This window comes from Solea solea, chromosome 12, assembly GCF_958295425.1.
Source record: "Solea solea chromosome 12, fSolSol10.1, whole genome shotgun sequence".
Classification (NCBI taxonomy): Eukaryota; Metazoa; Chordata; class Actinopteri; order Pleuronectiformes; family Soleidae; genus Solea; species Solea solea.
The window spans coordinates 12,918,347-12,929,058 of record NC_081145.1 but is presented as its reverse complement, the minus strand read 5'-3'; the positions used below and the strand labels follow the sequence as shown (position 1 = coordinate 12,929,058).

Here is a 10,712-nt window from a genome sequence, read left to right as displayed (position 1 = left end):
TGTAAAAATTCCTACTTTAATAAATCTCATTGGGGATTTACTGCTATGGAGAGTTAAATTAGATAGTATTTTCCTGCACAGCAGTTTTAGAGGAGACTGATTTCTTCTACTTAACCATGAAGTGTGGAATTATATAACCGTATTATTCTAGTTTGACGTGAAGAGTGGGAAGTGTAAGCATAAAGAAACACCACTGGCCTTTGTGTGATATCAAGTGATGTCCAATACCGTGACTTCCTTACACAACTATGTATACACGTCACCAGAGTCACTACTGATTCAAACACAACATTTTTACAAAGATTTGGGAGGAAATAACTTTTAAAAAAAACACAGATTCTGTCTTTTTTTCTGAACTCTATAACAAAACAGTTTCAATAATTAACATTGATTATTGATTATTGTGTAATTAAACCCCTGAGAACATGGATGTACATTTGCTCATACATGACACTTGACGCCTCAGGAACTAGTGGATGGTTTGCTAGTTCTGTAATATAGGAACACAGATTGCATCCAACCTTTTTCTCGCTTTCAGTTCCCATTTGTCTGGTGAAGTCAGTGCTCAGCAACATAACATGTTTGTCAGTGAAGCAATAAGAAAGAGTTAACATTCACGGTGGTGCTTGTTTACATGATGGACAGCTATGTCATATCATCCGTAAGTTCTGCTGCTTCATTTCTTATAAGAACAAATGTGGTATGTAAGTCTTTGATTATGACAGGATATCTTAATGTATATTGTGTATGTTTGTTTATATTACATTTAATGTACCTGAGAAGTAATGTAATGGGAGGAAGAGGAGGACTTTCTTTTTATGTTTTGCTGATGTTTAATTAGGATAACGACAAACAAATGTTCACTTTTTTAAAGGACTACATATAATATTTTCCTTTCCAAAGCCCACAGAGGAAATTATTCCAAATGAGCCAGAGAATTATCGTCCACCTGCAGAGCTGTATCCCTACCTCACTAATGTGGGGGAGATTTATGAAGGTGAGTAAACTCTGTTTAACAGTTACAAACAAAAGGGAATGCTGACAGGGCTGAGGGCTAAATATACTGTCACGTTTCAGACCACAGATGGACCTTCCACTCTGAGCGCGTTCAGCCGCTGGACCTTGAGAATTCACCAGTGAATCACCTCACAGAGCTTCAGTCTGTGACTCCTCAACAACTAATCCAACCTTACCGCTACAGCAGTGAGTGTATACCCCTTCACCTGGACCCTCCACTCGCACCTCTCTCTGTGTCTCCACAAGTAAGTTCATGTGTGGAAATAACAGTTTCCAACTGTGTAAAAAGACATAATCTCTGCACTTGTTTGATATACAGATATCAGATATACAAGGAAAAAGATGCCTAACATTCTCAATGTGATATCATTATTAAAATGCAGGACTGATGTCAAATATTACTACATTATGTGATTCATAAGGGTGGTTACTCATTCTTTGCTGCTGAATGGGAAGAAGTTTATTTACGGCATTCAAGTCGAGTCCAAGTGTGACGATCTGAAGCATAAAAATTATATTAGTCATAAGTAAAATCCATCATTGCTATTAATTTATCATGGGTTGTCAGTATGACACATTTTCTCCGAGAATGTTTTTTGCTTGGAGCCCTATCGACGTCATCAATGCTGTTGCATTACAGTAATAGCAATATATTTGAAAACAAAATGTCACCATTTATTTATAATTAATAAAGTGATGATGTGGACAGCCAGGGATGTTTTCAGTTAAATGTCATCCACGCCATGTGGTCTCTCTGAGCACTAAATTGTATTTTGGCAAAGCTACTTCCTCTTTTACTACAATTTCAGCATTTAAACGTAAATGTCAGTCGATGAACAACAGCAAAACCAAAAAAGATTTTGTCTTGTTTCAGTGTAATCTTGAACTATGTCCTGTTTTTAAATGTATCATACAGATCCCCTATTACACCCCGTCTCTGTGCTACCAGTACCAACCCTCCACCTCGCCTGGCCGTTACTACTCAGAGGAGGAACAAAGAGGAATCAGTCCCCCACTGGAGGTATCAGAAGGGGAAGATGAACTTGATGACCGTATCCACTCCTCCTTCAGGAAAGACCATAGTAAGTATTTCCATTGAATATGTTCTTCTGACATCAAATCCAGATGAATAAAATCCAAATTGAAGCTTTAAAATTGTTTTAACAATATATTGTTTACCCCAGGCAACAAGAGGAAAATCCGCCTGTACCAGTTCCTCCTGGACTTGCTAAAGAATGGTGACATGAGTGACAGTATCTGGTGGGTTGACCAGGACAAGGGTATCTTCCAGTTCTCCACTAAATACAAAGAAGCTCTGGCCAGCCACTGGGGTATTCAGAAAGGAAACCGCAAGAAAATGACCTATCAAAAAATGGCTCGGGCTCTGAGGAACTATGGTAAAACTGGAGAGATAAAAAAAATAAAGAAGAAGCTAACCTACCAGTTCAGTGAGGAAGTGCTGAGGAACCTCTATTTACGTCAGTATTCTCACTGATGGGGGAACAATGGCTGTCTTTTATTTTGATAAAATCACTAAAGTAGTTGAGATTAACTTTACCTGTACATTTGCAATTGAATTTAACTGATTTTTTTTTTTTGGACCAAGTTTTCTCACTTATTTATTTGAGATGCCAGTGCAGTGGAATTCCTCTGTGACAGCTGCATAATCCAAATACTAAATCTCTTTATTTCAAACTTAAATTACATTTTTTTTTGTCCATGCAGTGAGTACAACGATTAAATGACTAAATGTCAGGGACAGCAACCAAAGAAAAAGTGTACATTTCAAATGTTTTCAGAATATTTTGTTGTGCATTTGTGTAAATAAATATTAAGTAGTATTCCTTTTGTCAACCACTCAAAGGAACTGAATCTACTTTTGGACAAAGAAACATCCTTTCTCACAATGCACATATTCACATGGTGTAGCCACGGCTACAAATTAATATATAAATAATTTTAGCCTATTTAAAAGAGTACAGAAGAGTGAAGGATGTAACCGAGACAGAAAAACAACTGATAGATTCAAAAATGAATAAAGGTGTTTAAAACATAGGTTTAACATAACTACAAAGAAAGAGGAATAGAAAAGTCCAACATGAAGTGGAGCTCCATACACTGAAACACATTTTCTTTTTAGAGACTTTAATTTGTAATAAAATATGTTGAAGACACAGAATGAAAAGATTCACAACTGACAAGACTTTGACCATGAAATCTGCTGTTTTCCATGAATACACACAAACTCACTGCACATCCACAAAGGAAGGAAACTTGATTTCCATTATAATTACAACTTACCATTGTGTGCTCAAGATAGTGTAATTTTGTTGAATATGCTGATGTTCTATTTCAAAGAATATTAGGGTTTATACCAAAATGATGAGTCATAATATTATCTGCATTGTTAGAGAAATAAATATTTCACAGGAATTGAACTAGGAGGATAAAAGAATGACAAGATAACAACACTGAACATGTTTTCCAGATATGAAAACATGATATGATAACCATGTATTTATGAATTATTCTGATTTAAAATAAACAGTAAAAATGTAAATAATAATAATAATACTAAAGCAACAGAAATGTGCCTACTTACATAAGCCCTCTGGGCGGAGTCGTTTCAGATTAATTATTTACATTTTTGTTTTTGCAGTCGATAAGCGTCGGCCACTGGGCGATTTCCTGTGACGTCAGTAAAATCAGCCAATCAGAGCGCGGATGTTGTTTCTGTGCAAAATTTCAAACGCCATCGAGTTTTAAACGAACCGTCCATCAGCCGGTCAACCGTCGGAGAGCCACGAGAGCGTTAAAGAAGATAGGGGTTTGTTTGTTTTTTTTCCGGACAAAGTATAATCTTTCCGCGAGGGCAACATGAGAGTGAGGTACGTATTTAATACTTTAATGAACTAGAGTCTCGGTTGTTTACGTTAACACAGCAGTGTATTCACTTTGCAGAGTTGTTTCCTGGTTAATTATTAGATGAAGCTAATACAGAAAATCGGTATCACACTGGGACAGAGTAGTTTTGTGTTCATGTTACACTGTGTCCTTTTTAATCGCAGCTGTGTGTTTTATGATAATCCCAACTCTCTTCATTATTCGGCGTTTATTTTAACATTTGAACTAATGTTAGCCTCTACCACAGCGTCAGCAGCTAAGCTAACGTTAGCTGATAATGGTAATAATGAGCCTGCTTCCTGATTAGTGACGAGAAGATTTCCAGCTCTATAGTTTTATTCACTGGCAAAATAAGAAAGGTTCAGTATTTGTTTGATAAAACCCTTGGAGGTGATTTCCGGCAGATGTGCGAACTGTTGTTTTCTTATTTAAGTTCTCTCTTTAAATCTTTTTTGTTATTATTACTGCGATTGGTTTTTAGCCATATCGTCCAGCTGTACTAATTTGAAAGCTCACGTTTATATCGCACTAACTATCAAATCAGTCTTTATTTGTGTAGCATTGTTAATTTTCTTTAAACTAACTAAATTCATATAATAAACCCATTCAATTCACACATTCAAAGCTGGAATAGATCATTAAGAATAAATAAAAGTAATATTTGGGTGTAAAGGGAGTATTTAGACAAAGTAACAATTTGGTGAAATGGGCCTTTAAAGCATTATATATTTAGACAAAGTGATATTGGATAGAAAGAACCTTTCAATTTTAAGTACTTGGGACAAAGTAGTGTTTTGTGGGATCAACCTTGAAAATTAAGAGAAAGAGACGCTTACACATATCTTAGCAGGCACTCCAATAAACAAAATAAAACTGCAAAATAAGAAAGTAGATATTTTTTTTAGGGGGGGTCATGGTTTACAGGCCTTTTTTTAAATTTAAAAAGTCCCAGAAATAAGTAAGCATGAAAAAATATGGAGTGTGATAAACTAAATAAAATTATGCTGGAATTACAAGTCATTACTGCAGTATTTAGTACTAGATATGTAGACCTCACAGCACTGACCTGCTTAAACACTTTGTTTTTCCTACAGTGAAGTCCATGCAGCAGAATCTGTTGCCTACCTCAACAGAGCTCTGGTCAGGCTGCAGGATATATGGGAGGAAATTGGGATTCCTGAGGAGCAGCGCCTACAGAGAACCAATGACGTCAACAAGCACATCAAAGTGAGCTTCGTAAATTTGAATTCCGCGCAGTCTCACTGTTGTCCTTGCAGAACTAAACATAGCACATTGTCGTTTCCCTTTTCCTGCAGGGTTTGCTGGACTTAATGATCGCAGAGGAAGAAGAGCTCAAGGAAAGATTAGTAAAAAAAATAGATATCTGTCGCAAGGAGCTCAATAATTTGTGTGTTGAACTTCAGCGGCCCCCCTTTGAGGTACAGTCACATACAGGAAATGTCATTACTTTGTTTCCCATGTGAGAACTGCTATCATGTTTGGACTAACCCTGTGAATTCCTCTTGGTTAAAAAAAAAAAAAAAAAAAAGGAGGAGGAGGGCTGCACTATGCTGCAGATGGAGAAGAACAGCCGCACATGCCTCGAGGTGATGAAGGAGCACAAGAAGCAGAGAATGGAGGAGCTTAAAGGGCTCGTTGTCAAAGACCGTGAGCTGTGTGATATTATGTGCACTACCCCTTTCTGCATTGACCACGACTCTGTCCCATCACTCAAACAACTGGAGACATTTCATGCGTACCTCGATGATCTGACCAAAGAAAAGGTAATACACACTGACCTTTTTAAAATTAGATTTTTTTCTCACTGTCAGATGGTTGTAACACATTCTTCTCATCACTGCCTCTTTCAGTTGTGTCGTCATAATGAATTCGTAAGCATAAAGAAAGACATTATCACATGCATGGATGATCTGGAACAGAACCCGGAGTCCAGCTTTGAGATGGATGTGATGTGTGAACATGAAGAAGCATTTTGTCTGTCAAATGACAACATTGCTGCTGTTAAAATGCTTCTCAGCGAGGTAATATTTGCTTCAAGATGTTTTCATTTGTTGCTTTGAGTTCACACCTTACAATATCCCCGATGGCATCATATTATAATGGATGTAAATTGTCCTCCCAGCTCCAGGAACGCAAGGCTCAGAATGACCTCCGTTGTTTAGCTTTTCGCACTAAGATCCAGGAGCTTTGGGAGAGACTTCAGATTCCCCAAGAGGAGAGGGAACCACTCTCAGAGCATATGGTCAAATCAAAGAAGAAAAACATTGAGGCAGTAAGAAACCTTTCCTTGTCATTTACCTTGGCAGCAAGAGATTTCACACTGAGCTCCTCTGGTTCTTCCATGGCACGTTGTAATGGTGTGTATTTCACGTTTTCAGCTCGAAACTGAGGTTCAGCGTCTAGAGGTGCTGAAGATGCAGAGCATGAAAAGTGTAATTGAGTCCATCAGAGCTGAGATTGCCATTTTCTGGGAGAGATGCTTCTACAGCCCAGAACAGCAGCAGGCCTTTGTTGCGTATCATTGTGGTGAGAGGCTGTTAAAATACAAAGTTCTTGCACTGAATATGTTTATCTCAAAGAGAGTGTGGGTCTCAGTGCATGTTTCCTTACTACAGATGATTTCACTGAGGACCTTTTGAATCTGCACGAGGACGAAGTCAGGATTCTGAAAAAATACCACGAGGACCACAAAGAACTCTTTGAGGGAGTAACAAAGTGGCAGGAGAACTGGACCTTGTACTTACAACTTGATGTGCGTACACATCCTGTAAATACAGTGGTGGTGAACATTAACATCTTTTATTATAAAGGTTTGCATGTTTGTGCTCCCCTCAGAAAAAGGCCAATGATCCTGCTAGGTTCAACAACAGAGGTGGGAACCTTCTCAAAGAAGAGAAGCAGAGGACCGACCTGCAGAAAAGTTTGCCTAAGGTTAGGAAATATTATATGATTGTTATTGGGAAGCTGTGAATGGGATTTGAGGAGCGTGTGTGTGTGGGGTGTTATTTGGCAATAAAACAAATGCACTCATGTAACCTATATGCCAGAGTAGTGGATATTACTTGGAAGTTGTTGATGCAGGTGTAAATATTAATTGTTTGCCAGATTACAGATAACAGGGAGTGTTAAAACTGTTGTTTTTTTCTTTCTGTCTTTTTTTAATGGCAGTCATTCTGCTGTAAGACCTAATGGCAACTTCTTATTGTCCTAGCTGGAAAAGAGTCTGAAGGCCCAAATTGACGAGTGGGAGCAGGAGCATGGCAAAGAGTTTCTGGTAAATGGACAGAAGTTTCTCGACTATGTGCAGGAGCAGTGGCAGCAGCACCACAGTGAGAAGGAGAAAGAGAAAATGGAAAGGGTAAGTTATATATTTTCACTTTTAATTAAACTACGCCACGTCATACATTCCCCTGTGTTGTGAATCTTACTATTATATATATATTTTGTTTGAAATAGCAACTAAAGAAAACTAAACAGACTCAGGAGGACATGTTGTATGGAACAGCTGTGAAGACACCCACCAAAAGACGGATAGCAGGGACTCCCACTCCGGGAAAAATAAAGAAGGTATGATGATGATGATGATGCTGCTGCTGTAGTTGTGTCTGATTTTATGAATCTCTGGCTGTTGAATGTGCACTAACGCATAGTGACGCTGTAGGGGGAATAAAAAGCTGACTCCGTGTCTCTTTCCTCTCAGCTCAATGGCATGTCGACCATCTCCACTCCTAACAGCTTCCTTAGCTCGGGCCTCAGTGGGACCATGTGTTATTCCTCTGCCCAGAAACCACCACTGTCTGCCAGCAAGGTAAGCTCACAGTTGTCTCTCCCCCTCATCACACCATCATAGGCCAAGCAAGTAAATGCCTTACCACTGTATCTGAACCAGGCCACACTGCGGAGTAGTGACCAGCACTGTGCCTCACAGCAGGAGGGTCGCCAGGCAGGACAAACCATCCAGAGCGTGTTTTGTACCTGAAGCATATTATGCAAACAGATAGTCCTTTATGTTTTTTTACAATGTGCAGTCTCATCATTGGATGTCAGTATTTCTGGACCTTTTAATATTGTAAACATGTGTATACTTACTGTTTACTTTGGTAGTTTTGATGTTGCATCTATAATTATTATTATCATTCTGGGTGGTCTTGTTGTAGGGTCTTGGCCTGAGAACCCCTGGAAATGGAAAGACTCCTCGTGCACTAGAGCGAAACAAGGAAAACATCTCCCATCTTAGAAACACTCCAAGTGGCACACTAAGGTCTCAGGATACTCAAGATCACACCTTCACCTTTAACTCTATTGCTGGCTCCTATTCGGAATTTGCGGTAAATGAGGTTTTACATTTGTTTAGTACATAACTACAGTAAGTCCTCTTCAGTGCAATCTGGATATGCAAAACAAAGTCTTATGTTTTCCCAAATTAAATCAGTTCCAACATTAAATATGAAAACTTAATATTATATATAATTAATCCAGTTCACATATGACTAACAGTGTAACACCATTCTGTGTGAAAGTTGAACTAAAATCTTAGGCAAATTGTTTAAGATTTTCTAATCTGAAAGAAATGTTTACCTTTTTTTGTCAGACAACTGTCAGACAAAATTTTATAATAACTTTTTTTTAAATTGTGGAATGTTAGCACAACAAAACCTTAATCAAAAGCTTTTGAGATGCATTTCAGTATTTTCATGGCTTCTCATTACAAAGACATTAACACTCATTTCAACTCAATTCATGTAAATTAAGAAGACTGAAACTGTGGCCCATGGACAACTTTGGTCTATGGACCACAGTTTCTGCTTCATTGTGCTTAAAATCAGAACACCATAACATTAAAGAAAGAAGAAACACTTAAAGTCACTGCATAATGTGAACGCCAACACTGTCCATTATTTGACTTAAGCAGTTTGACACCTTTTCATAAACGGTTAATGCAGATGCTGACTTGTACTGATTGTCCTCTCTTGACAGAGAGACCTCTCGAAGGCTTCGAAATCACATGTGAAGACAGGACTACTGAACTCCACCGTCACTAATCTGTGATTCACGGGAGCCGAGTCGACACCGGGAGTCCTCCAGCTCAGCGGTATTTTTTTTTAATGTCGAGGGCATTGGGTGACTAATGTAAACTTTTAGAAAAGATGTAAATATTTTAATGTGTGAAGATGTAGAAACTTCCTGTTGTCCTATTTTTGTACGACTATTTCAGGCCGCGTCTGGAACAGTGTTTTCTGCTGTATGTGTTTTTGTGGCAGTTGACCGTTTCATACCGTGCTCCACTTTGACTTTTTGATTGTTGTTTTTTTTGATTCAACATTTTTAAGTCCAATGTTATGAACCATAATTACAATACTTCTATCACTATAGCCAGCGCACCAAAGTTGGAGTAAAGACAAACATTACTCTAGAACTCAACATTCAGTGCTTTTGTTTTAAATCCACCTGTAAATAAATGTTTTACCAAAAAAAAAAAACTGTTCATCCCTACTTCTGTTTTTAATTGGGGCTTGATGATGCAGCCAAAAATGTTGATATGACTACATGATAAAAGATTTTCAATTTTAATGGACAGAAAAACAAACATCTGAGATAAGAAATCCAAAGCGTTCATGTTCTACGAGTGTTTACATAATGCATAACCATAATATTGAATATTTGTTACAGTGCAGTTGAAGAAAATAATATTGGGACTTATAGGGCTGCAAGAACAATCGATTCCTAAATTAGTCACCAACTATTTGTATAATCAGTTTGAGTGGGTTTCTTTGCTTCATATTAAAGAAATCATTCAAACTGAATTCTCTTGGTTTGAGGATGAAACGCGACAACTGAGAACATGATCATTTTGAGGTTTGAGAAAACATTTTATAAATGTATAAATTATATTACAGCCCTACTTTTAATTAAAAATGTACAAGTTTTCATTCTAGTTTCTTCTTCTTTAGACAGAAGGCAGTGTGTGCTTTACGGTCAGGGTCAGTCAGTCAGTCATCATCTACCGCTTTATCCTCAACCAGAGGGTCGCGGGGGGTGCTGTGCCAATCTCAGCTACATCGGGCGATAGGCGGGGTACACCCTGGACAGTTCGCCAGTCCATCGCAGGGCCACACACACAGATAGAGACAAACAACCATTCACTCTCACTCCTATGGTCAATTTGGAGTGTCCAATTTACCTATCCCCACATTGCATGTTTTTGGACTGTGGGAGGAAGCCGGAGTACCCGGAGAGAACCCACGCACACACGGGGAGAACATGCAAACTCCATGCAGAAAGGCCCTTGTTCCAACCGGGGCTCGAACCCGGGTCTTCTCGCTGCAAGGCGAGAGTGCTAACCACTACACCACCGTGTGGCCCTTACGGTCAGGGTACAAAAGTATAATCCGTATTTCTGACAAAACCAAAATACAGAAACGGTGCCCCCTTTTCCTTTTTTGTATTAATCCAACTATGGAAAAGGATTTTGCTCTCAGCATCAAAACAACAAATAACCGCCCAAATTGTTAAATATTCCAATCCCAATCTGGCTCAACATTTTAAAACAGTAATCCAACCAATTGCATTATATGGTAGTGAAGTATGGGGTCCATTAACAAACCAGGACTTTTCTAATTGAGACAAACATGAAATTGAAATCTTCCACACTGAATTCTGAAAATACATTCTTAGACTCCAGAGAAAAACACCAAATAATGCATGCAGAGCTGAACCGGGCCAGTTTCCGCTCCTTATTGACATCCAGAAAAGAGGCATATCATTCTATA

General features: G+C 38.4%; 2 protein-coding genes across 2 annotated transcripts; both read left to right on the top strand.

Annotated features, from left to right (window-relative positions):
• The first annotated feature begins 561 nt into the window (after positions 1-561).
• spi1a (Spi-1 proto-oncogene a) lies at positions 562-2,893 on the top strand. The gene is made up of 5 exons (XM_058644963.1): positions 562-661; positions 904-997; positions 1,078-1,262; positions 1,934-2,099; positions 2,202-2,893. The coding sequence occupies exons 1-5, from the start codon at positions 635-637 to the stop codon at positions 2,510-2,512; spliced, it is 783 nt and encodes a 260-aa protein (XP_058500946.1). The 5' UTR covers positions 562-634; the 3' UTR covers positions 2,513-2,893.
• Positions 2,894-3,748: 855 nt separating this feature from the next.
• Positions 3,749-9,228, top strand: LOC131469680 (protein regulator of cytokinesis 1-like). Its single transcript, XM_058644935.1, has 14 exons — positions 3,749-3,905; positions 5,016-5,148; positions 5,238-5,360; positions 5,472-5,705; positions 5,793-5,963; positions 6,065-6,214; positions 6,321-6,468; positions 6,558-6,694; positions 6,778-6,873; positions 7,154-7,300; positions 7,399-7,509; positions 7,643-7,750; positions 8,100-8,270; positions 8,920-9,228. Exons 1-14 carry the CDS (start codon positions 3,895-3,897, stop codon positions 8,989-8,991), a joined length of 1,812 nt encoding a protein of 603 aa, XP_058500918.1. The 5' UTR covers positions 3,749-3,894; the 3' UTR covers positions 8,992-9,228.
• The last annotated feature ends 1,484 nt before the right edge of the window (positions 9,229-10,712 follow it).

What these genes read in the sequence shown, in the direction of transcription:
- spi1a (XM_058644963.1), top strand. Translation starts at nt 635, where the DNA reads ATGATGGACAGCTATGTCATATCATCC. An exon ending in TGTGGGGGAGATTTATGAAG is followed by an intron (nt 998 to 1,077) that starts GTGAGTAAACTC and finishes GTCACGTTTCAG; the next exon opens with ACCACAGATGGACCTTCCAC. An exon ending in CTCCTTCAGGAAAGACCATA is followed by an intron (nt 2,100 to 2,201) that starts GTAAGTATTTCC and finishes TGTTTACCCCAG; the next exon opens with GCAACAAGAGGAAAATCCGC.
- LOC131469680 (XM_058644935.1), top strand. An exon ending in ACGTCAACAAGCACATCAAA is followed by an intron (nt 5,149 to 5,237) that starts GTGAGCTTCGTA and finishes CTTTTCCTGCAG; the next exon opens with GGTTTGCTGGACTTAATGAT. An exon ending in GCTCCTATTCGGAATTTGCG is followed by an intron (nt 8,271 to 8,919) that starts GTAAATGAGGTT and finishes CTCTCTTGACAG; the next exon opens with AGAGACCTCTCGAAGGCTTC.